This window comes from Antechinus flavipes, chromosome 5, assembly GCF_016432865.1.
Source record: "Antechinus flavipes isolate AdamAnt ecotype Samford, QLD, Australia chromosome 5, AdamAnt_v2, whole genome shotgun sequence".
NCBI lineage: Eukaryota > Metazoa > Chordata > Mammalia > Dasyuromorphia > Dasyuridae > Antechinus > Antechinus flavipes.
Window position 1 is genome coordinate 38,397,770 of NC_067402.1, and position 26,490 is coordinate 38,424,259.

General features: G+C 33.2%; 1 protein-coding gene across 1 annotated transcript in view; it reads left to right on the forward strand.

Annotated features, from left to right (window-relative positions):
• The window catches only part of DNAJC13 (DnaJ heat shock protein family (Hsp40) member C13), a 108,629-nt gene that overhangs the window by 22,796 nt on the left and 59,343 nt on the right, over nucleotides 1–26,490 (forward strand). Inside the window, exons 5-26 of the mRNA XM_051962344.1 lie at nucleotides 321–362; nucleotides 1,922–2,122; nucleotides 3,719–3,925; nucleotides 4,021–4,116; nucleotides 4,497–4,588; nucleotides 7,797–7,963; nucleotides 8,119–8,198; nucleotides 8,280–8,449; nucleotides 8,869–8,968; nucleotides 9,586–9,693; nucleotides 10,715–10,870; nucleotides 11,786–11,842; nucleotides 15,933–16,054; nucleotides 17,438–17,513; nucleotides 17,679–17,774; nucleotides 19,172–19,315; nucleotides 21,198–21,212; nucleotides 21,792–21,874; nucleotides 23,223–23,376; nucleotides 24,489–24,592; nucleotides 24,704–24,863; nucleotides 26,399–26,461. Of these exons, the coding sequence (XP_051818304.1) occupies nucleotides 321–362; nucleotides 1,922–2,122; nucleotides 3,719–3,925; nucleotides 4,021–4,116; nucleotides 4,497–4,588; nucleotides 7,797–7,963; nucleotides 8,119–8,198; nucleotides 8,280–8,449; nucleotides 8,869–8,968; nucleotides 9,586–9,693; nucleotides 10,715–10,870; nucleotides 11,786–11,842; nucleotides 15,933–16,054; nucleotides 17,438–17,513; nucleotides 17,679–17,774; nucleotides 19,172–19,315; nucleotides 21,198–21,212; nucleotides 21,792–21,874; nucleotides 23,223–23,376; nucleotides 24,489–24,592; nucleotides 24,704–24,863; nucleotides 26,399–26,461 (2,493 nt within the window). The remainder of the gene's footprint in view (nucleotides 1–320; nucleotides 363–1,921; nucleotides 2,123–3,718; nucleotides 3,926–4,020; nucleotides 4,117–4,496; nucleotides 4,589–7,796; nucleotides 7,964–8,118; nucleotides 8,199–8,279; nucleotides 8,450–8,868; nucleotides 8,969–9,585; nucleotides 9,694–10,714; nucleotides 10,871–11,785; nucleotides 11,843–15,932; nucleotides 16,055–17,437; nucleotides 17,514–17,678; nucleotides 17,775–19,171; nucleotides 19,316–21,197; nucleotides 21,213–21,791; nucleotides 21,875–23,222; nucleotides 23,377–24,488; nucleotides 24,593–24,703; nucleotides 24,864–26,398; nucleotides 26,462–26,490) is intronic.

The following is a 26,490-nucleotide window of genomic DNA, read 5'->3' on the forward strand; positions in this document are numbered from 1 at the left end:
TAAGATAGAATCATTTTATGATTTAATACTTTTGATTTTGTATACTCAGAGGGCCAAAAAATGATTCATGTATGATTACATTAATCTTTGGATAATAATAGTACATGATCAAATAATGTGATTCATATAATTCTATTGAAGTTTTATGTATTTTATGTGATATTTCATTTATGGTTTTGAAAGCCTTGGATAAAATATTTTATTTTGGGTATGGGTAAACCTTGGGATAAGTTTTAGCTTAATTTGGGTGGAGAGGTATGAATAAGAAATCTACTTTATAAATTTTGCCACATTTTCATATCTTTTTTTTTTTATTTCAGAGATTTAGGACTGACTTTTCAGAAGGAAAAATCACAGGAAGGGCAAGTATTTTAACTGTTTAAAATGAAAGAATTTAATTTCTTGGTGCAATGTAGCCCTGTGACAGAACAACATAAAGAAAAATACACATGTAGGTTTCTTGTAGGGCTGACAACTGTTATAACATTCTTTCTCTCCTACCTCCAGAAACTTATTATGTGAAAACATATATCCTAAATATATATATATCTCCTAAACTTTTCTCTGCTTCTTAACAAAAGTTCTCCATTCAAGAGGACACTATTCAAAATGCTGATACAATCACTCTAGAAGCCTTTTTTAGCCTAAAGCTAGAAGTTTAAAATCTACACATTTTCAAATGACCAATAAGTCACTTGCCAGCAGATTTGAGCCTGAAATCTGGCCTTCAGAAGTATTTAAACTTATGCAACCTTAGAATCCAGCTAAATATCCCTCCTGTAAGACTCCCTGGTTCTTTAGGAACATTTCAAATTAGAAAAATCTGTCCTTTTGGTCCAGTGGTGTATAGTGAGCTCTCTTGCAAAAGAAAGGTGTTAAAGTAGTAGCCTGCTGTTGCCTTGCTATGTTAATCTTACCACTCTTAACATTTTTGTTTGAGTCCATCTCTGTTTTCCCAGAGTCCCTCTGGTTACTGATAGCCCATTGAAGGAGCCAATGAAGCTCTTATACTTATAAAAAGTATAGTACTGCATTTAAAAAAATTGATTTCTGAAATGCCTAATTTTCTAAGATAAAATATTAAAAATGAGTTCCAATATTTGAATTGAGCCTATTGCTTGAAGAAACTTTTTGATGAATTCTGGTTACCACTGAACTATTTTTTTCCCAATATGGCTATATTCCCTAATGAGAACAATTGAAATAGAATGGTAATAGTTGGAGGTACATATTTTAAGGATTGTTTTATTTAAGCAAATATTTTCTCGCTATATGTTAGCTACCATAAAATTATCTTGGATAAAGTTTCTTGAATAGTTATGTCATTTGACTACTAGCTACTGAATTGTGTTTTACCATTTTAATGAATATTTTTAACATGTATTTGAGATCACTGAGTGTGAAAAGACTTTGTGAATGGGAAATTGATTTTTTTTTAATAGCACAAACATTATTTAAGGAAATGCTTTGTAATTATTGAGAATAGTGTTCTAATTGGAATAGTCTTTTATTGCAATTATGGGCTAATATTTTTTCATTGTGCTGCTTTATAATATATGCTATTAATGTTCTGAATTAATTGTTTGAATGGTATGCTTTAGTGTTCTTGAAGAGTTAGCCAGGATTTAACTAGATGGACTTTTTCATTTAAAGGCTTTCAAAAATGTCATTAACAAGTTTAAAAGTATGCTTAATTAAACTTCATGTTGCAGCATTATTCTAGGATCATGGCTTTTTTATATTGCAAATCATATTTTTATTACATAGAAAAGAATAAATTGTTTTTAGCTAGAATTAGCATTGTCAAGTATTAATAAACCTGAAACACAACTTCAGTAATAAATTATGAATTGAAGGTATAACTCTTTTTTTGTGGCAAGCTTAAAACTAAATATTAAATCAGTTTTCTTTCCTTTTCTAGAGGTATAATTGTTTTAAGCATCACTGGAGTGATACAAGAAAACCTGTCATTTTAGAAGTAACTCCTGGAGGTTTTGACCAAATTAATCCTGCAACCAACAGAGTCCTTTGTTCTTATGACTACAGAAATATTGAAGGTTTTGCTGACCTTGCTGATTACCCAGGGGGATTTTGTATACTTTATGGAGGCTTTAGTAGATTGGTAAGTACTTGTAAAGAGAATTTCCTAGATGGGGAGTGGAAGAAAAGTGCTGTATTTTCACTCAGATTCTGTCCTAAGTTGGTCATGATTTCATATTAATTTGAGATCTTTCTTTAATCATTTTGATGGCAGACATAGGGACTGAATGTGATTTCCTTATTATTAAAAAACTCTGAATGAGGGAGCTCTTCTGCCTATGCACATTAGTATCTGCTCTGCAGGCTCTGAAAAGCCCCAGTGTCTCACTCAGGCTCAGACTGCCAGTTGATAGCAGGGGCAGGGCTGAGCCCAGTCTTCTTGACTCCAAGATGAACTCTATCCATAACAGTTTCTATTCTTATGGATTTGATAGATAGGAAGTAGATGAAATGAAGTTAACTTTTTTCAAAGAGAAGCCAAGGTTTTCTCCCACTTTAGCTTCATCTAAGTCTTATAGATTTTGAGGTCTGTCTGGTGTTTAAGACTTCACAGATCTGAACATCATTAGTAGTCAAAGACACTTCAACTCTGGAGTTTCGGAACCTTTAACAAATTCTTGTAGCCTACTGAAAGGCTGCTTTGACTTGTCCTGTTTACAAGTAGATAACAAATGTTGAACATGTCACGCATTTGTCACAGTTATTCTTTCCACATTGCTGGGGTTCAGGACATGGTACTCCCCACAAGTTGGAAAATCTGCATAAAGTTTTTTAGACCTCCCTTCATACCGAGAAAAAGTCTGAATTTTTTTTCTTTTATATTGTATTAATATTATAATACTACACATATTTTAGACATTTTTGTATTTGTAACCTTTTTCTATGTTGTTTGCTGACTTTATGTGTTGTCTGTACCTTCCACAAAACTCCCCAAAAATGTCCATTTTATTTCTTATGTTGATTCAAGATATGTCAAAACTGTGATGGGGGAAAATCATAATGTGGAAGGGATAACTATAGTAATAACATATAGGCTGTTAAAACCAGAACAAATCATAGAATTTTTTAAAAGTAAAACCTATTCATTTTTAAAATGAAACAAAACCTTTCAAAATTGCGGCTTGCCCAAGATCATGAGGCTAGTAAATAGAAGAAATGAGAACTCAGTATATAGTTTACTCATCAGGGTTGGGAATGGCCTATTGACTTACTATTGACTTTTTTTTTTTTTTAACTCTTGATCATCAAGGAATTTAGCCCTACTAATAGAAGCTCAACATTAATTCCTATCCTTTTAATAGTTTTCCTATCACTACTTAAATTATCTTTACTAAATATCTATTAGAAAAATTGCTTACATGAACGCTGTGGAGGGAAAGCAGAATTTGGTCAGGGGAATAACAAAGTAGGTGCTATGTAGATTTTAAAAGATAAAACACATAATAGATATTTAGATGCTGTGTGTGACTTTTATGTTTTTGATTATAGTCAGAAAATCCTTTGGTTTTTAAATAAGTTGGAATGTTTGTACATTACAATAACATATCACAAGACATTCCTACTTTTATTTGAAATGCTTCTTTTCCGAACTGCTTTTCTTTTGCTGGTTAAATGTCTGTAAATGCCTTTGCAAAAATCAATTGAATATCTGACTTTTCAATATTAAAAAAAATTGTAGCATCTATTTGCATCTGAACAAAGGGAAGAAATCATCAGGAGTGCAATTGACCATGCTGGCAATTATATAGGCATTTCCCTGCGGACCAGGAAAGACCCTATAGGATTTGAACAGTATTTAAACCTTCGTTTTGGAAAATATAGTGGCGATGAATCCATAACATCATTAGCAGAATTTGTTGTTCAGAAAATATCTCCTAGACATTCGGTAAGATCTGCAGTAAATATGAACTTTTTTTTTTTCATTTTGATGATCTGTTCTTTCTCATTTGACTAACTTTTCAATGTGTATTTTATTTAAAGGAACCTGTAAAAAGAGTATTAGCTCTTACAGAAACTTGTTTGGTAGAACGTGATCCAGCAACCTATAATATTGCAACATTGAAGCCTTTAGGAGAGGTCAGTAGCAACATTATCAATTTATGTAAGATTGGCAAAACAGAAGCATTCTTTCCCATTTTTTCCCTTGTGAGTTATAGGTTAGAAATTAGTTTTTGGAAGTAATTTTTAATATTTTAGCTTAGAAAATTAAGCAATTCAGAAATCTGTTTTTTAAATGCAGAACTTTTAAATTTAAATGAATAAATATAAAAACTAAATTGGCTCATAAACATTTGTCATTTTTTACATGCTGAGATGATGCACAGAAATCTGCAACACAGACAAGTGCTTGGAAGCTACGTATTAACCTTTGCTTTTGTAGGCTAGTTAAGTTTTCTGAAGATTCCACTCAACAATAAAATTTAAAAACCTTTTCTTTTTATTTTTTATCAAATTAGGTGTTTGCACTGATTTGTGACTTTGAAAATCCGCAGCTTTTTACTATTGAATTTATAAAGGGGCAAATACGGAAATATTCTTCAACAGAGAGGTATTTGTAAAATTATTTCAAGACTAGAAAGTATTTCTAATGTTAATTCACTGGTATAACTGCAGGTGATCATCCTTAATACCACTTTGTGTTACAAATGAAAATTTTCTAGGATAACTTGTTGAATGGCAGCTGATTACATAGTGAATAGAATGTTGGACTTGGAGTCAGGAAGCCTTGAATTCAGATTCTGCTCCAGATACTTGTTAGCCATGTGACCCTAGACTGATCACTTAATTTCCTCATCTGTAATATGGGCATAATGTTAACACTTACCTCCAGGGGCATTTTTAAGATAAAAATAAAATGACGTAGAAAGTACTTTGAAAACACAAAAATGCTATTTAAATACTGTTATTATGGAATGGGTCTATTAAGCACTAATTGAATCTTGCATTTTTTAGACTTAACATTTGAGACCTAGCTGTAACATTTCTATAAAAAACACATACTGTTACATTGGATCAGAATTGTGGCATACATAGCTTACTAATGATGAAAACATTACTTTCAAATATTCAGTTAACATTATGGCCATAAATTATGTAAATGAAACAGTAAAGCAGATCCATTTTTGCTTTTTGAGGAAATTTCTCCTTTAAATTTTCTCTTTTAATTTAATCTTTATACAATCATGTTTCTTTTCTACTTTTTCTACTCTTTCTGTTTCTTTTTCTACTCTTTATAACTACATCTTTAGTTTTACCTAATATTTTGTGTTGACTTGCTCACATTGCTTTAATCTGTTTTAAAAATGTATATATTATCCTACCAGGCTACAGATTATTCTTTGAAAGTCTTCATGATAATGTGCCATTATTTTCTTCCTATTCAGTGTTAATAAATGTCTCAGCATTTTTACCATTTTTGGTAATTTGAGTTGCTGTTTTAGGTTTGTTATCACTTCTGTATATCTGTCTGCATCTGTAGCACATTGTAATAGAATTTGCCTTAACCAAACCTTCTGAATGTACTGGTTTATTTTTGTGGTTGGCACTCTTGGCATTGTTTAAATGGGTTACAGCTAAGGAGTTAGAACAATACTGACTCTTTAAAAACTATTGTATTTTGGTGCAGTCTTATTAACATCCCTTAATTCTTTAATCCACATGGTATTAAATCTCAGGTCCTTATTCTTAAACCTAGCCATTTAAAGATAAGGTAAATCTGCTTGGAATTATTATGCTATAATTTACAAAACCTTTAAATTAAAGGACAGTAAGCAACTAGCAGTAGCACTCTATTAAAACAAATATAGTAATTATGATTAGTAATAATTAATAAAAATAATAGTAGTACTTTAGGTGCAATTCCATAACTAAAAAAAATAACTAAAAATCCTATAAGAATTTCTAAGTTCCCATTTCCACTAACCTAAAGCCATTTTTACATTCAAACAAAATCATTCTCAGTTCTTAACATTTCTTTTCATTTAGTAAAAATAAAGTTATAGTTTATTAATGGATCAGAAAATCTATGCAAATAAATACATGACAAATGAATAAAAAGGGTGTCTAATGAGAAGTTTAATGAGAGAAAAGTTAATATCAACTGGAGAATTTAAAAAAAAAAAAACTTTCTGAAGACAGTGACTTTGTTTCCCTAAAAGATGATGGGAGTACCATAGAGGTATAAAGACAGGCAATTCAAGCACACCTAAAGTTTATGCTAAAAAGAGATGTTGAACACTCAGGAGTGTATATGACAGAAAGTAAATAGTTTGACTGGAAATGAGACTATAAGACTAGAAAGATAGGTTGGATTCAGCTTTGTGGGGCCTTAAGTCAGAGAATTTGAGTTTTACTCAAAAGACACAAGCCACACATTGAAGGCTCATGAGTCAAGGAGAAATATAACCAGATTATGTTCATAGAGATAAACCCAGTAGGAATATGAAGTATATATTGAGGAAAAAGAGTAGAGTAGTAATGGAAAGAGAACTGAGAGAATGGGTACAAAAGATAATGCAAATGAAAAGTCCATAAATTTTCCTTTCCTGTCGTATCTAATGATATCAATAAAGTTTTGGATATGGGATATGGGAGTAATGATGTTATATTCAAGTTGTAAGGAATAATAGATTTGAAAGGAATGATGAACCAGGCCTTAGACATATTCAATCTGTGCCAGTGGACAAGAATTGGCAGAAGTCACACAACTGAATTGTTCGGATTTATTGTAAATTAATTATCTGATCCAAACTGGGCCACTGCTGTGGTAAATGAATGCTTTTAGTCTTCCCTAGTTGATTCTCCAGCCCATTCACTACAGTAGTTTTAAACCCCTTCTCTCCTCCAAGTCTTTCTCTTCTCTCACCTTCTGAGCTAAAAACTTTGCCTTATACTTTACTGAAGAAATCTAGGCCATTTACCAAGAGACTCCACTTCTGATTTCGTAATCCCTTGGCATATTGTACCATCTCTTCCTTCATTCTGTCTTGATAGGAGGTCTTTTTTGGCAAAGTCAATGGCTTTATGTGTACCACTAGATGTTTAAAGCTCCTCACAACCTGACCTCATTTTCCCGTTCCATTCCTTCTATACAGTTCAGCCAAGCAGGTCTTATTTCTTATATTTTTATATATTTTTAATGTCCTTGCCCTTGTACTGTGTTCCCCTGCCTTGGTTGTACCTCCAATCCTCCATATATTGCCTCTTGTAACTCCTGATTTCCTTCAGATTTATCTCAAGAGGCATCTTCTGCATGAGACCTCTCCTGGCCTTCCCAGCCAGGTTACTTTCCTCTTCCCCAAGGTCTTTATATTTCATTTAGCTTTTGTTTTGATACTGTAGGTTCTTAAATGCTTACTTGTTTGACATTCAAGTGAAGTTATATTTTTTTCCAGTTGGAGATGTGTCTATAGACTTGGGAGAAAAGGCTAAAAGAAGATTTTGCCTGGAAGTGATAGTTGAAACTGTGATAACTAGTTAAATTGTCAAGGGAGAGTATATAGAAAGGGTGGATTGAAGAATAGATTTTCTTCCATTTTAAAGAGTCTAGATGAATACATAGAACTAGGAAGGAAACTGATGAAAGAGTTAATTATAGAAAGGTAGAAGAGTATGTTAGAATCCTGTCTAGGAAATAGGGAGGCTGTCCCAGAAGTCAAATTACTAAGAGTGAAATTAGTTTTTTGGGAGTATGGTATTCTGAATCTCTCTCCCTCCCATCTTCTTCTTCTTCTTCTTTTTTTTTTTTTTTTGCTCAGAGATTCCTTGTTAGCTAGTTTGTTGGATGGAGTAAGAGCCTCTGGAAATCGAGATGTTTGTGTAAAAATGACACCCACACATAAAGGTCAACGATGGGGATTGCTCAGCATGCCTGTGGATGAGGAAGTAGAAAGTCTTCACCTCCGCTTCTTAGCTACACCTCCAAGTAAGTGCCATTTCAAATCTTATTGTACTTTACTATGTGTGTGTATATATGGATGTATATGTATGCATGTATATATGTTATATATGTAATGGATTTTTTTCTAAATAGGAACTTACTTAATCCTTTTTTCTTCCATTTCCTCTGTCTTTTTGCAGATGGCAACTTTGCTGATGCTGTATTCAGGTTCAATGCTAATATTTCCTACAGTGGAGTTCTGCATGCAGTAACACAGGATGTAAGAGTAAATACCGTGAATTCTCCAGAGGTAGCTGTGGATATTGGAGAAAAACACTTAAACATATATTTTCTCTGCTAGGGCCTCTTCTCAGAAAATAAAGAGAAGCTGATCAACAATGCCATCACAGCATTACTGTCACAGGAGGGCGACATGGCTGCATCCAATGCTGAGCTTGAGAGTCAGTTCCAAGCTGTGAGGAGGCTCGTGGCTTCCAAGGCTGGCTTCCAGGCCTTTACCCAGCTTCCCAAGTGAGTAGACTCTTCTGCATCTGTTTATTATATGGAATTAGAATAATATGTTATGTTTAGGATCTCTTTAAAATCTGATGAAAAGTTCTAAAAGGCTAGTTTCTTAGTTTTTTTGTTAATGAGGAAACCAAGACAGGTTGAAGTGAAGAAGTAGAGCAGCTTTCTTTTATGATAAAAGTTTGTAGTTTTAAAAAGTTATTTAAAGTGAAAAATGTTTCTGACTCAAGATGTCCTGTATTTAACACATTAACAACATATGGTAAATCACTTTTAAGAAAGTAGAAATGTGAGGTTAATAATAGTCTTTCTTGCGATAATATTGCAGAAATCTAGAGATGTTTTTATTCATTTTGAGAATGAAAAACATAAGAGTATTAGGTAGTGGTCATTTGGGACACCTGTGGCTTTTATTTCAAAAGGTTTCGGGAGCGGCTTGGAGTAAAGGTGGTGAAAGCTCTCAAGAGGAACCATGATGGTGTGACACATGCGTCCATTGATATGCTTTGTGCCCTCATGTGTGTAAGTTTGTTTTATTCTTTTTGAACTTTTTTGCTGAGGCAGTTGAAGTTAAGTGACTTGCTCAAGGTCACATAGCTAGGACGTTTTTGAACTTTTAAGAAAAGTTGCTGATCTGGGTTAGTTGAAAGAACAGTTGGTGTAAATGGGAGCTGATAATAGCACTTGACTGTAAACAGTTTTCATTGTTAGAATAAATCGTGACTTTTAAGAATATTAGTTTATCATGTGTTGTATAATTATTCTTTGAAGACTGAATGATCATAAGAGATGATTATCTTTTGCTTTTTTTTCCTTTTCTTGGGAACTGTCATTTTTAATTTTTCAAAAATCATTTTATTTATTTATTTGTTTGTTTGTTTTGCTGAGGCATTTGGGTTTAAGTGACTTGCTCAGGGTTACACAGCTAGGAAATGTTAAGTGTCAGACCATATTTGAACTCGGGTCCTCCTGACTTCAGGACTGGTGCTCTATTCACTACACCCCCTCACTGCCCCTGGGAACTTTCATTTTTTAGAATGTTTTCTTCACAAGTTTCAACAAGAATATTTTTATGAATAAATTGTGTAATATGATGGCAAATGAATCTGCTTCTGAATGATTTTTAAAAATTATTTTAGCCTATGCATGATGACTATGACTTGAGGCAAGAGCAATTGAACAAAGCATCTCTTCTTTCCTCAAAGAAGTTTCTGGAAAACTTATTAGAAAAATTTAATTCCCATGTGGTAAGTAATGATTCAGCTTTTATAAACAGAAAGATTTTTGCTTTTGAAAGGTTCTATAAAAGTGAGTTGTAATCTCCCAATATTTATATAGCCTTTTATGATGTTCAAAGCACTTGACATTTATTTTCTTTTGCTCTCACAACTTTGCAAGGTTTATGCTATTTTTTCCTAATTTGCAAAAGAGGAAACTGAAGTTGAGAGGGCCTGGGCAAATCATTTTAAGTTCCTACCTCAGGACTCAAACCCAAGGTCCCTTTCTTTTTAAGTGCAGTGTCTACATTTGGCTGATGTGGTCATGTGTTAAGCTCTTTGGATGTTTTTGAGTTTAGTTCAGCAGGTGTTTGAAGTGCCTACTCTCTGCAGGCCTGTGGTAGGAATTGAGAAGGCAAGAATAACAGTAACAGATAAGTCAATAAACAAGAAAAGTCCCTTCCATTTTGCAGGGTAGGGAGACGAGCAGAAAGCAGACAGGAGAGGACTAATACACACATAGAAGGAAATATGAGACAAGGTAATGTAAGCTAATTCTTTAGTGAGAGAAGGGAGATTATGTATAACACTGCAGAGTCATCTCCTGAGGAGAGTTTTGAAAGGTTTTTCAGGTTTATTTTTAAAAATTCTAGAAACAACTCTTCCTTTTGATGGCTATCATAAAATAAAATTCCTAATATTTAGTAGTTGAATTAATTTGTGATTTAGCTTTTCAGTAGTAATAATTTAAAATTATTTTGCAAGAAAAAATGTACTAATAGCCATAGCTGTTATGATATTGATTCATTTAATTTTAGTTTCTTGAGTTTCCAGGTTCAAAGAGCTTTAGTTTGCAGATTAGTTTTTCTGCAGTGTTTGTAGACTTTTTAGATTTTATTTTACATATTGCAGAATGACTTTTTGTAATGACCCTGAAATCAGAAAATTAAATACTCTGCCAGTTAAGTTAAATGTCAGGAATTTTTTTCCTTAAACAACTTCAGTGCTTCTTTGAGAAGATCACAAAGCAATGAATTATTTTGTTTTTCAGGATCATGGGACTGGTGCCCTAGTTATTAGTTCACTTTTGGACTTCCTTACCTTTGCCCTCTGTGCTCCATATAGTGAGACGACTGAAGGGCAGCAATTTGATATGCTTTTGGAGATGGTTGCATCCAATGGAAGAACCCTCTTTAAACTTTTTCAGGTGAGATATTGGCTTTTTTCCTCCTTCATGATAATCTTTAGAAAAGCCTTTTGAGGAGATAACGGTATGATTTGATATTTTCCAGTGTTGTAAGGGAACATTGTAACATCTTTCACAGTTTCTTTGTAGTAAAACTATTCCTTTGGTTTGGGGATGTAAATAAAATTAGCAGGCATTTCCTGTAATGATGTGAGGTCACTGCTAATCCACTTTTGATGGTTGTTTTGCTACTTCACACTTCATTTCCACCTTGAAAATAGTATTAAAATTAATTTCTACTGTTATACTTTATTGATAGAGCAAAATAATATTTTAGTCATTTTTCATGTAATTTCCAGTATAGCATTTTTGGCTAGACATTTATTATCCTTTACATTCTTGAAATAACGTAAAATCTTGGCGATTTTTATGCTACTTTTCCTGTACAAATCATTGTTGGTGATTTTGCTATTGTTGCATGGCTTTCCCATGAATTTCTCCATGGCCCTTTTCAGTCAGTTACCAGGTATGCCAAAATTTCTTGCTTTATACTTTCTTCTTAATAGTCCTTCCACAAGGACTATTTCATTTTTGCAATGACATATGTCCCATGAATGATGATCGTACATTAAAACAAGCATTTCTTTTTGGAAGTTTTGTTCCTTGGCCCTGTATATTATCACTCTACATGAATGCCACAATACTGTATGTGCTATGTAGTCCTTTTGACCTTTTTAATGTGGGCTTTTGATTAATAGTTAGCTCTGATATAATTTTGTATAAAATAGTCTTAAGTATATATCATCAATAGATTCTCTTTAAATTATTAACTAATTAAATTGATAATTGTATATGCATATCTTTGTAACCAATTATTGATTATAGTTGAAGAAAAGCTCTGACAAATGATTAACTCTTTTTTCTCCACTTTTAAAGCACCCTTCCATGGCAATTATTAAAGGAGCTGGTTTGGTTATGAAGGCAATAATAGAGGTGAGAATAAAATTTGAATTTCTATCTTTAAAATAAATCAAATAGTTTTCTTATATGTAAAAGTATGCAGATAGAAACTGAATATATTACCACCTGTGATAGAAAAACATTGTAAGAAAAGTGTTTTAGCTCTCTGTTCTGTATTTTCTTTTGGTAGTTGTAGCAGAACAAGCAAAAGAAAAATTTAGCATCACTGGAGTGAAGGGTAGAACAATTTTTTTGCTTTTCCAGAATAATTTTATTTTTATTAAAATGGACACAAAAGGAAAACTCTGATGCTACTTATACCTTTGTTGTTTTTCTTGAGTATCCCATTAATTTATATAAGTACTTTAAAATATCTTTCTTTAGAGACAGTATTCCTCTTTTCTCCATGCTTCCCCAAACAAAAGCATTATGTTAAAAAAAAATTATTCTTAAAGTTTGTATTGTGAAAACTAGGGAAAGGAAAGTTTTAGATTATTAGAAAATGTCCTTTGTTGATTATTTCCTTTTCAGGAATGGTTGTTTCAAGTTTTCCAGTAAGTGAGGTTGTTCATTCAGCAAATAAATACTTAAGAGACACTGCTGGTCTCCTGCAGTCCTGTGAAGGATAAGAAGGTAGCTAGGTAGTATATCAGATAAGGAGAGATTTAAAGTCAGAGAGTCTTATCTCTTGCACTTGATATCTCTGTGACATTGGAGAATTCACTTAGTTTCTCTCAGTCTCTATTTCCTCATACGTAAAATTAGAATAATAGCAACACTTAATAGCTTTTCAAACATTCAAAATCTACCTGAATTCTATAGCATACTTAAATTTTGGAAGGAACTTATACAAAGCAGTCTGGTATGATGGGAAAATAACAACTTTGGAATCAAGATCTGAGCTGGAGTTCTCTTATTCATGAGCTGTGTTCCTTGGAATAAGTGACAGAATCTGAGTAAGATGGATCCTCAGTGGTCTTCAAGACAACACATCTAATTTCTAATATTCCTTCTATGGCACCTTCACAGTTGGTCCATCAGCCTCTATATGGAGGGCCTAGGAATTTGTGATTTTTCAGGGCAATGTAATCCCCTAGTTTTTATTAGTGTTGTTTGGTAAGAATTGGTAGGGATGTGTAAGGTGTTCAGGGAGGACTAGCACCTCTGGTGTGAGAGCTTACTGAATCTTTTTCAGGGCTGCTCACCCACTTTTGTGTCTAGTTGATACTTCTTATTTTTGGGTCCAAGAAACTATAGTATGTCTTACAAACTTTCTAAGGTGAGGATATCCAGCAGGACTTAAACTTTTTGGTGAATTAGTGGAATATTTGTCTCAGGTATGTGAAGACTTTACTTCAGAGGAATGGGTGGGTTAGAACAGTTGTTCCAAGTGCTGTGAAAGTGACTGAAGCAAGTGCTGTAGAACTTGGTCATACAACAGATACCCTTGTCATCCACAGCATCCCAGGCTATCATCAGTCATCTGCATTTTTGTCTTGCAACTGAACTTGGATGACTGTAGGAGAGAGTGAGGCTGATGAATTTGGGCAACTCTGCCTCATTTAAATCCAATTCACTTAGAATTCTTTTCATTATTCTTTTTTAAAAAATCATTTGATTTTAATTCACTGGAGATTGCTAAGGAGTTTTCATTTCTTTATATTGTGTTTCAGTTCTTTGCTGACCATTATTTTTCCGTATTTTCCAAGTTCATTCTCTTTGGTATAAAAGCAGAATGAGAATGACAAACGTTCCGCCTTCTATCTTCAGTTATTATTGTCCTGATCTGGTTGGCAAATTTTAGATTTAGTAGAATATCGGTTTATGCCCATTTTACATTCATGTATAAAATCAACTGGCTCCACCCACCCATCCAGCCAGGAGTCATGTAGGATTCAGCCTCTGTTCACTTTGCAAAGTACATGCCTCTGATTTTCCCTAAAGAGAACTAAAAATTAAAAAAAAAAAAAAAAAAGGGTTCCTAACTCAAACCTGGAGGTATTCTGAGCTCACTTGCAAATACCAATAACATCAACATTAATTAGTGACTCTTTGTGAAAGCAGTAATAGAGCCTTACTTTGGCCATAAACTGATATTTATTTGCACTGTTCTCTGTAGGACATTTAAGCTGCTTATCTGCTTTCTAGAATTGTGACTTTTAAAAAAAAATAACAGATGAAATGTGATCTAGTCTTTACACAAAGTAAGTTCTTAATGTGTGCATTAAATCAAAAATAGGGGTAAGAGTAAGTAGTCATTTTCCAAGGCCAGGCTAACTACTTTATTTGTCCCCTCTATCCAGGAATGCCCTGGATCTCTCTTACTATTTCTTTCTCTTCTTTACTTTTGAACTCATAGAAAAACATTGTTCATTCTCTCTACTTCTACTTTCTTTTTTAATTCTTGCAATCTGGTCTTGACCCCTGCCACTTGAATGAAATGTGGCTGAGTGATCTCTTTACTAAATCTGATGCTTTTTTTTTTTTTTTTTCTCATTCTTGGTCCTTCTATACCTCCCTTCAATGTTTGATTCTGTTGAACATTTCTTTCTTCCTGATTATTTTCCCCGGATTTTGCTGGTGGTATGGTGTTTACACTGTTACCTCCTGATTCTCCCTTTATCTGTCTTGGCACTTGTCTGTCTCTTTTGCTTGTATGATGATTCATGCCCAGTCTTTGCATGGATATACTCAACTTTCTCCTGGGCTTACTTCTTTCTGTACTCTCTCTACACTCTTGGGAATTTCATCAATTCTTGTATTCACTATGCAGATGAAATTCTAGTCTACGCATCCAGAACTTGTCTCTGCCTATAGCTAAATCACTAGTTGTCTGTTGGGTGTCTCCATCTAGAGAGGACATAATTATCCCAAACTCATTATGTCCAAAGGAGAACTCATTTCTCCTCCAATACAAAGAATACTTAGAAAGTATTTCTACCTTTGCTGTGCCCTTCAAGGGTCCCCCATCCTTGCAATCACTGAATAATCTTCATTTTGTCCTTTGTCCTCACTTCCACTCACATTGCCAAGCTTATTGACTTATTCCCACCTCTTCTTTCTGTATCCTCATCCATTCACTTGACTCTCACTGAGTCCAGGGCCTCGTAACTTTTTACCTTGAGTATTGTCAGTCTCCTCATTTCTTTACTTCCTTCTAGTCTCCTTTGCCAATCAGTCAGAGTTGTCAAGTTCATGCTACTAAAGCGTGTGGGTGACTATCACTCACGTGTCCGGAAAGTTGTGCTGTCTCTTTTAAGATACAGTAAAGCTCTTCCCAGCCTGGTGCCGAGCTCTCTCTTTGGTCGTGTGCTCCCACTCCTAGTTGGTGCTGTGCCCCAACCCTACTGACCTGTTTGCTGTTTAGTGTATGGGACATACCATTTTTTTTTTTTTTTTTTTGACTCTTTGCCTTTGCACAGTTCATCTGCCAGGAACAGTCTTGCCTCACCCCTCTTCTTTGATTCCCTAGTTTCTTAAAAGCTCTGCCCTTGTGTTATCTTTGACACAAGGCCTTTCCTGACTACCCTAGTTCTGAGTTTCCTTTTCTTTCCAAATTACTTTGTTTTTGTTTTGTATTTATTTTTGTGCATGTTTTCCCATAGATAGCATTGTGCCTAATACATATAAACATTTACTATCTGCTTAACTTGTTGAATTAAGGATTGAAGATCTGGTGAAAATAAACGGAATTCCAAATGTGTAGGGTTAAAAATTTCGCATGGAACCAAAATGGAGTTTCACATTGTTCTGTGTCAGACCTTCCTTTGAAACTGTGAAGAAAATACGTTGTTCACTGCTAGTAAATGTTTGTATTGAAATCTAGTTTTGTGAAGACTGATAAGAAGTAAGATGATAATAGCCTGGGAAGGAGGAATAGGTAAAAATAAACATGAAAATATGCTTCAAAAGTAACAATATTTCAAAGAAAAATAGAAAAAGGAATTCTCTAATCTATGCCACTTCTTGCTTTTCTGTTTAGATATTTAGAAAATGTTTCTTTTGTTCATGTATTACAGTGTGATATAGTACTTAAGGTTTTAAAGAAAAAACAAAACAAAACCTAACAACTAGGATAACTTAATAGAGACTTTTGTCTTATTATCTTTCTCTATTTCTGAAGGAGGGTGATAAAGAAATTGCTACCAAAATGCAAGAACTTGCACTTAGTGAAGGTGCCTTACCTCGACACTTACATACTGCAATGTTTACAATGAGCTCTGATCAAAGGATGCTTACAAATAGGTAAGTTTCATTTAATTTGCTGTGAGAGAGGAATGCAGTTTCAAGAGGGCTTCCAGTATCCAGACAAGCAATCTGAACTTCAGACAGTTTTCATTTCCTTGCTGGTCCACGTAGTTTGGTGATCCTTGGCCTTTTCTGTTTTTAATATTATCAAGTCAGGGAAATGTTGTGTAACCTGTTTTAATAAAGGTGTCCTGTTACCTATTAGAAGCATTCGGATACTTGAAGACCAATGCATTGAATCTCCATTTCCTCTAAACTTGACAAATCCTAGTTTTTGAAACTTCACTTTTCTTTAAACTTTCTCTATCAGCACCTAATACTCTCTTGGCACACAAGTGCTTGATATGTTTAATTAATAAATGAACTTCTTGTCTAGCTACTTAACCATTATTTGTACCTTTTCAGTAGATTGTTTTCTAGTTTCTTTATCCCATTTAATGTATATTTTCAAACCAGACAGTTTCACCAGGGTATAATGAAAATACTTATAATCTTGATATGCTTTTAGCATATTACTGTGTGAAAAGCATAGATCAGTGATTCAGTTTAGTATGTAGTACTTGATCATTTTTCCTTTGATCCTTCCCTACCCTATTACCACAAATAAATTCCCTCTCCTTGGGGTATAATGGTCTCTTCCTTACACCGTTCCATTAATTGGTTAGTGTTCTGAAATAATATGTCCATCCTCAAATATTACCAACAAAATTAGCTTCCATTTTGCATGAAAGAAGAAAATGTTGAAGAATTGCTGTAGAAAAAGTAGATAGTCTTCATAAGAAGACATTCTTAAGTAAATCTAGTAAAAGTTTGTATTAAAAGTTTGTTAACTTTTAAATAGTAGACTGAAATTAGTTATTTGCATTTACTAGGATCAACACCAATATTGGAAGGTTGTCCATCTGTTGACATTAGCGAAAATTCAGGCATAGCCTTAAATTGAATTTGTTGCTATAATGTAACAGCTTTAAATCTCAGCTTGTAGATGAACTTTCTTAATGACATACATTATCTACAGTTATATTTATAATAGAATTACATTCATTTCTGAGTCTGTTGCTTATACTTTGTTCATCCTGGAATGAATACATCATCTCCCTCATACAGGAAAAGCTTTAAGCTATTTAATCATTAATCTTAACTTTCTCAGTTAAATCATTTTAGTTTATTGAAGATCATAGTGATATTTTAATTACTATCTTAAAAGGAGGGGCAATTTTAGAATAATTAACTTTTTGGGGGCTGTATTAACAGCAGACTAATGACTTATAAAATTGTAGCCATATTTCTTATAATTACATGATATCTTGTTCTTAAAAATTCCTTTCTGTTCTAGCTGAGATAAAGCAGCAAACCTTTTTCAACGTCTGCTTTTTTCAGACAGCTAAGTAGACATTTAGTGGGCCTCTGGACAGCTGAAAATGCAACTGCTACAAATTTGTTGAAACGTATTTTGGTAAGTATATAAGACACTGAAAAAGATACATGTACTAATGAATGTCATAATACTTAAAATATCAATTTTTGTCTTTAGTGTCTTATTAGTATATTTCATTGTGTCTTGTGTTTTCATGCCATTCTTTTGAAATTGGATGGGTTTTGTTTTGTTTTGTGACTCTAGCCCCCAGGTTTGCTGGCATACCTGGACAGCAGTGATCCAGTTCCTGAGAAAGATGCTGACCGGATGCATATTAGAGATAATGTGAAAATAGCAACTGTAAGTACAATACACAAAAAAATCAGTAACTCAGAAATGAGTTTTAGCTTAAATCTCTATAATGTAGGACTACCACTGTATTTTTGTTTATGAAGTTGTTGTTTATAGAAAAACATCAGAAACTACATGTAATTTATTTTTTAGTAACTAGATGGAGCCCTCACTGTAACAGGAATAAGTAGAGACCTCTTTTTATTGGCAAACCTACATGATAAGGACCATGTTTTATGCTTGTTGGAATTCCCATAACCTGGAATGTTATCTTTTTATAAATTCTGTAAAGTGGGCAGATTATTGCTTTTTTAGAAATTTTGACCTAGGAGGCATTTCGGTAGATAAGTGATCTTCAAGATGGGAGCTTAGGCCTGACTGACCCTATAAGATCTTTTCCTGAGGTAGCCAATAAATTGAACTTTATCACACAACCACTCTTATCCTTATCGTCGTGGCACTTACAGCAGTTGTTACACAAGTATCATTAAGAAATCCAAGCCCCTAACCCTTGCTGCCAAGATCACTTCATGGCTGCACTTGTATCTATTGGTGATTAAAGGCCTTGGCTCCTCCCTTTTGTGTTAGCTGAGTCAGTAGGTGAATGACATTGGATTAGCAGGCATGGATCATTGTGATAGATTATATAAGTCTTGATTTGATTCTTCATCTTCCCTCACAAATTAATCCCCTTTCCAAAGTGGTGTATTTCTATCAAGGATACCATCTTCTTCTGTCACATAAATTTACAATCTGGAATCATTCCTAACTTTTCACTCTTCCTTACTCCACGTATATGGTTGGTTGCCAAATTTGTCATTCCTATCTTCATCCACATCATCTCATGTAGAGAATTCTCTCTACTCACATAACTATCACCTTCAGTTAGACTCATTATAGTGGCCTCCCAGTTGGTCTCCTTATCCTTTGATCCCTCCCTTTTCCGATCTATCCTTCATATGATTATCAAAATGATTTTCCTAAAACACAAGTATGACTTTGTCATTCTGTTCATTAAACTTCAATAGTTCCCTATTAACTCTAGCATCAAATATTTATTTTTAATTTTAATTTTTTGTGTAGTAAAATGTATAATTATTAGTTTACTAGGAAGTACATGTTGAGAATAATATATTGTGCACATATATTGAGGGTTGGTAATCAAAACTTTTTTTTATTATAAGTGTGCGCTCAAGGTTTAGAAATGACTGACCTAGATGACTGTTAAATAGTTTTAGGTCATTTGAAGAAATAGCCCCCTTATCAAGTATAGAACTATTTTTAAAATACTTTTTTCCACATTGAAGATAGTCATCCTATATTGAACATTTATATAAAAATAACTCATGTAGGTGTTAGTCATTATCTTTGTACATTAAAAGTAATGAGTTTTCATCATTTCTCAGGACCAGTATGGCAAATTTAATAAAGTTCCAGAGTGGCAAAGACTGGCTGGAAAAGCTGCTAAAGAAGTTGAAAAATTTGCCAAAGAAAAAGTGGATCTTGTATTGATGCATTGGAGAGACAGAATGGGCATTGCCCAAAAAGAGGTAAAAAAAAAAAAAAAAATCTGTCCTAATCCTTTCTAGACTTTCAGGGAGATCTTGGTCTACTTTATTTGTCATTTAAGGTGCTAGTCATATATTTCATATTTTTGACTGGCAAACAGCTCTGACTAAAATAATCCATTTAAAATTTTTTTCTTGCTTTTCTTTAAACTCAAATCCTGTTTTAGCAATAAATTTTTCAGTGTAATAGATAATATATACATTTTGTCCCTTAGAGAATCTTACACTAGCCATAAAATATACAAATTTGTGTCAAGAAGAAAGTTGCTTTTGCTGTGGTCCTGCCTTGCTTTATAGCTAAATTTTAAACTCTTTAATTGCATTAGATAATTGGTTTTAGTATTTTCCCTAGTACCCGAATCAGAGATCCAATCTTTCCCTTAGTTTTAGATTCTAAAGTCTATTTTGTTTTTGTAGACAAATGGTTCTGGTTGTTGGTTGACTGGGTACTTTTGGCTCATTTTGTTATTTTACAGGACTGTCAAAGAGGAATATTAATGAATATAAATTTTGTTATCATTCTTGATGAAAGTGTTTTTTACATTTATAAAATAAAGCTAATTTTAGTTTATAGATTTCAATTCAGTATCTTGTCTGTTTTTTGTATGACTAATTGAATGCTTCGTTTTAGAGAAAGTTAGTTTCTTCTCCATGCCCTGCATAGTGTGTTAGAGCTAGTTTCAAAATAAGGTGGTTTGTGTTCCAGCCTTGCTGGGGGATGTTTGGCCGGTCACCCACCTTCCAGGCAACTCTTAAGACCACTAGAGACAGGAGAAGCTGGAGGAGAATGAATTTTATCACTTGAGAGTTGTCTCTACCCATGAAATGATAGCTCTGATCCCTTTTCCTGAGAAGTATATACAGATAGACATATCCAGCCTCTGGCACTTTCAAAACTATGGGGCCCTGGGCAATTCACTTCACTCTCTGCCTCAGTTTCCCCTTATATAAATAGAGATAATTATAGTACTCATCTCCCAGTGTTGTGAGGATCAGATGAAATCATTGTAAAAAACTTAGCACATAGTGCCTGCTAGGTAATAGCTCGTATTTACCTAGTAGGTAATAGTACCCAGTAAATCCTTGTTTTGTCATTTTCTAAGGCTCTCATTTATACTTTAATTGCTTCCTCTATTTTCTCTTTTCTTTTATTCTTTCTGCTTTTTTCCTTTTTATCAAGATGATAATGATCATGATGAAGACTTTCTATGACAAAAGAAATTTTGTAGCATCTCAGGGTGTGGAGAACTTTCCATTTTTGTGCATTTTACTCAAATTTGTGAAAATTGAGGAAAATAAACACAAATCTAGGGATAGAATAATGAAACAGGAATTTTTCAATTTGGGCTACCAAAGGGTGAAATTTTGTTAAGAGTTAAAGTTGGTAAAAGTTTGACAGATCAATGATTGACTTCTAAATTATAATATACTAACATTATTTAATTTCTTAGTTCTGTTGTTAGTTCTTGTTGTCTTAGTATATATCTGTTACTTATTTAATCTAGGCTCACAGCAAGGGCTAACTTTTTAAATTATGTATTCAGGAAATATGCGCATTTCAAAATTTAGACTACAGTTCTCTCTACAAAGTTATGCTCTAGTGTAGAAACAAAACAAATTTTGAAACTTGATTTTTATGTGATCTAACCTAGAATTAGTAATGTCACATTCTTTAAACTACTTTGAGCAAGTTGTACTTTTAACAATAATTGGACTTGTTCTTTTTGTTAAAATTAGTTTATAATGATATCCATATATTAAAGTTTGTATAATAGATGTTAGTCTCATCATATCTTAGCTTGCTTTCTTGTTTTATTTTCTTTAAAAATATTCTTTTTTTTTTCTTTCTACTGAACACATTCAGGACAGAAACAATATGGTGAGTTTTAAGTTTCTGTAATTTATGTCAGTTGTTTTTAGCTGCCTGGCATGTGGAGTATTGTTTTGGTATTCTTTGTCTCAATATGTTGTAGTCTCACTTCAAATGTGTCTAGACCAAGGTATTTATTGCTCATCCCATACTTTTCAAGCAGCTTTTTGTTTTCAAGTTTGTGATTTTTCCTATTAATTGTTTGCACACTTTTATGCATAATTTGCTACTATAAGCTAATGCAAATTTCATTAATAGCGTTTTAGTGATCTTAGTCCATTTTTTAAAAAGTTCACTATTTCTTATGTATAGAAAAGTGTATTGGCACAGTGACAAGCATTTATATTTTATAGTTTCTTGTTAATGATACTTGTTGGTAGATTAAATCCTCATTTTAATGTGTTTAATTTGCTCAAATTAAGTTCTTTAAAAAATTTACTAACTCCTTAATGACCACTTTTCTATGTACCCAGGTAAAGTAGATTTAAATATGTACACACGTATATGTCTGTCTGGAAGAATTTAAGTCATGAAAGTTCACCCCATTTGGCTGTGATTTAATTTTTTTAAACTTTCTTTTTCTTCCAGAATCTAAATCAAAAGCCAGTAATACTTAGAAAGAGAAGACAGAGAATAAAAATCGAAGCAAACTGGGATCTTTTCTATTATAGGTAAATTTCAGATTTTTTCAACATAAATTAATATATTATTGTTTTATAGATGTATCTTTAAAAAAATAAATGAAAGTACTTTTAAAATAAGAATTATGAACAGTTATTGAAGCTTTCATAGCATTAAGGTTTATGATAAAGAATTAGCTCTATAAAAATTCTTCCTTGTTTCATGAAATAGGGAAATGACTACTACTAATTGAGGCTAGGACTCAAGTTAAAACTGAATTTCAATCTGTGCCAATTATTACACATATCATTGAGGGTGAGTGATGGAGAAAAGAGTTTTTAGTAAAAACAAGTTTATTAAATACTTTACGTACAAGGCAGTGTACTAAGCTTTAAGGGGTGAAGAGGATAGAATGTTGTGCAAAGATAAGTGACATATGCTCCTTGAAGTCCAGGAGCATTATTATAATTTATAAACTTTCTAACATTAAGAATACTTTAAATACTTTTCATTCTGTGAATATTGGTTGGAAAATTCAATTGCTAGTTAGGCACAGTATGTTGATAAGAGATGCCTATATGGTTAAATTCATGATGCTCCAGCTTCCTTTCTCTGTCACACATGTTTAACCATAAGCTGAAGAAGAATTGCTTGTCAGTGCTCTGACCAAGGGCCACAACAGCAAGCTTTTCTAGGGAGATGTCGATCTAAACATAGGAATACATTGAGCTTTTGTTTGAAAATTAAGGGGGTTCTAAAACCAGCTTGTGCTTTACACCTTCTTGGAATGAGTGCCAGCCCTCCCATAATATTATGTATATAGCAAGATTGTCCAGTATTTTTCAGACACTGGGTTATAACCTCTAGTTATCTGGTTCTAGCATTGGATAGGGGTTTTCCTGACAATCTTTGTATTCAGTTACGTGATAAATCTGAAGTCATCTTAGAACAACAGTTCCATATTCTCTCTGGCACACACCCCCTGTCTTTCATATAGCAACTCTGGCAGCTGAACTTTCTATAGGTTCTAGTAGCTTTGTGAAAGTGCTTTACAAATTAACAAAAATATAGTATTAATTTTCACTTTAACTGGTTTTTAAAATTTTACATGTTTATATTAAAATATTATTTATGAACTTGTTTTGATAATAGCTTCTTTTTTCTATTTTCAAAATATGTGAAGAGCGTTTTCAACATTCACCCTTGCAAAATTTTGTGTTCCTGATTTTTCTCCCACTCTTTCCCTCATCCTCTCTCTTAGACAGCAAGTAATCCAATATATGTTAAAGCTTGTGCAATTGTACTATACATATTTCCACATTTATCATGTTACACAAGAAAAATCAGATCAAAAAGATTTACCAACTTCTTTAAAATGTTATTTTTTGGTTTTTTCAGGTTTCTTCAAGACCATGCCAGATCAAATTTAATTTGGAACTTCAAAACAAGAGAAGAACTGAGAGACTGTCTTGAATCTGAAATGAGGGCATTTAATATAGACAGAGAACTTGGTAGTGCTAATGTCATCTCATGGAACCATCATGAATTTGAGGTAAATATGTATTCTTTGGGGGTTTAAATTATACAAAAATATTTGATGTGATAAACTTTGAAGTTATTTAGGGACTTGTTTAGCTATATAGTTTACACCCACCTTCCTTATTGGAATATTTGCAGGTAGTTGTCTTGTTGAGGAAACTCTTTTTTTGCCTTAATCTGAAATGCTATTTCCTACATTTACTTGCAACAATTCTTAGATTTGAATAGCTAAAGAACTTAGAATAAGAATCAGGCTGGGAGACAGAAATAATTTAAATATACTTCCACATCTTTTGCCATATTTATTAACTGCTCTTCTCCCTCCCCACCCCCCCCCACCCTTTCCTCCCTTCTTTATTTTTGCTTTTCTCACTATTGAGTCTTCTTCTCTGAAGCATGTTTTAACTTTTTCCTCTCTTTCCCATGGCTTGTTTAAGTTTTCAAGGTAACTTATATTTGGTTACAAATTGCAGCGGTTTTTTCCCCAGTAATTTCCTCTTCAGCTATTTCTTGGTATGGAGAACAGGAAAGAAGTTAATAGTGGTAATCTTTAGATACCATTTCTGTTGATTCTCTGGCTCTTATCCTAACACAGGCTTCAGGATACACTCATGATTTTTACCATCCATCTGTATATGCTAAAGCATACATATAAAACTAATGAATTTTTCTTAGTTTTTTTTTTTAAGTGTGGTTTTAGTTACTGTACTTAAAATTATTCATTGAGAATTTAATCTAGGATTCCATAAAATATTCTACAAGGGCAGAGAAAGCTTTCTTTAACAATCACATGTGTTTTTGCTAAGACCTTTATTAATACATTGTGATAGATTAATTTACTGTTGAGCCTTCTTCATTGTGTGATATAAAGAATTATTTTAAAAAGAAGTTTCACACTTCAAAATTTGTTAGACTCTGCCAATATATGCCTATAAGTTTGAAATTGTAAGCCTGGTTAGGTATTTTTGAAAAGTGACTAAATGTTTCTTTTGATGTTGTCATTCAAAAGAGTTGTTCCTGTTTGGTTAGAATTGTAAGAAGCAATTCTTTAGAACTTGCTGTGTCAACTGTTACTTGTTCCTTTAATTATAACTGAAATCATATGCTTTGTTTTTATTTTAAAAGGTTAAATATGATTGCCTAGCAGAGGAAATAAAAATAGGAGACTATTACCTGAGATTACTGTTAGAGGAAGATGAAAATGAAGGAAGCGGATCAATCAGAAGATCGTAAGCCACTTTTGATATCCTTTTTGTTTATTTCTGCTTTACATTTTTATGCTTATTTTTATTGTGACCTTTTTTTTTTTCTTTTTCTTTTTTCTTTTTTTGGTGTTTCAGGTATGAGTTTTTCAATGAGCTCTATCATCGTTTCCTACTCACTCCGAAAGTGAACATGAAGTGTTTATGTTTGCAAGCACTGGCTATTGTTTATGGCAGATGTCATGAAGAAATAGGACCATTTGGGGACACCAGATATATTGTTGGCATGTTAGAGAGGGTAAGAATGTTCTTGATATTCAAGTGCACATTGATGTCAGGCCTCTAGGATTTGGGTGTAGGGTTCTTGTTACAGTTTTCCTTCAGTCAGTCACACTTCCCTCCTCTTCCCCCAGATCTTCTGGAATGTTTGGTAAAGAGGCCTTTTTTATTGGGGTTAGATAAATGTGTGTGTGGGGAGTAATTACTTAGTGCCAGGCTGTCATTTTTCTTAAATGGCTAGTTTTTGTTAGCTTTAGGATTCATCTTTTCAAGCCCTAAATTGTAGGTATTTAAATGCCTGATAAATTTTAATGGAGTTCACGGATTTAGAGCTTGAAGAAACTTGAAGGCTCCCCTCCTCCCAGTTCAACTCCTTTTTTCACAGGCAAAGAAACTGAGCCTCAGGGAGGTTAGGGAACCTTAACCCTAACCTGTCCATAGTCACAAAAGACCATGAGTGAAAGACATGAACTGCAGACCCAAATCTTCCCATTTCCAAGTTCTTCACTCCACAATGCTGACTCTATGAGAATCAGGTGGTAGGGAAAAGATGATTTTTGTTTTTGTCAAGAAACTTACCTGTATAAAAAATGATGATGAAATAAAAATGAATAGATTTTGTCTTTTGACATCCACGTTAATATGTATACTTTATCTTCAGCATTTGTACCTAAAAGTATTAAGGAGATTGGGTATTAATAAATAATGTTATTTAAAATTTATATTTTCTGAAATTTATTTTTCAGAATGTTTTTGTTGTGTCTTCAGAGCAACATTCTTCTTGCATTTGCTACTATATCATTGAATTAAAAATATTTGAGGGAATTCCTTGAATAGCTTTTTAAATGCATTTTGACCAATGTTTAATTTATGTGTTTTAAAGTTTCTTGAATATTTTTCTATAAGTTATCCCATTTGATTCTTGCAATCTTTGAAATAGGGAAGATAGGTACAATTTTATAATGTGAGAGATAGTAAATGGGAGAGGCCTTCTACATAGTACCTAGAAGCACTACATTAACTTAATGGTCTCTATAGTGTCAGTGACTCAGAAACATTTGTGTGGGCCTGATTTTTTGGGTGTGTGTGTGTGTGTGTGTGTGTGTGTGTGTGTGTGTGTGTATTGACCTTTGGCTTGTTCACCCAAACGTGATAGGCCCATAAAATTACTTGGAAAAATTATAAGTTGTCTACTTCTAAGATAGTTTTTTTTTTTTTTTTTTTTAAGTTAAGGCACAATAAAAAAATGACTGCTAAAAAAAATTCTTTCGTAATTGAAAAATGTCTTCCTGAGGAAATGAAATTAGGTTTTCCTTTTAGATAGTTCAAGAGAGTTAACTTTGTGTTTCTCTGAGGAACATCTTACCTACACACATGGAAGGTCTCATTGCCAAAATACTTAATTTTGTTTGAATTTATATTTTGTTTTATTGTTTTGTTTTGAATTGTTTATTTTTGTCTGAGTTAATTTTTTCTACACTGATATCTAATCTTATTGATATCTTATTGTGCTTTTGTATTGAATTTTGATTAGATTCTCTCTTGTTTTAATAGTGCACTGATAGACTTGAACGAGATAGGCTGATCCTTTTCCTTAACAAGCTGATACTTAATAAGGTAAGGCCTATTTCTTCCTTCCTTCCTTC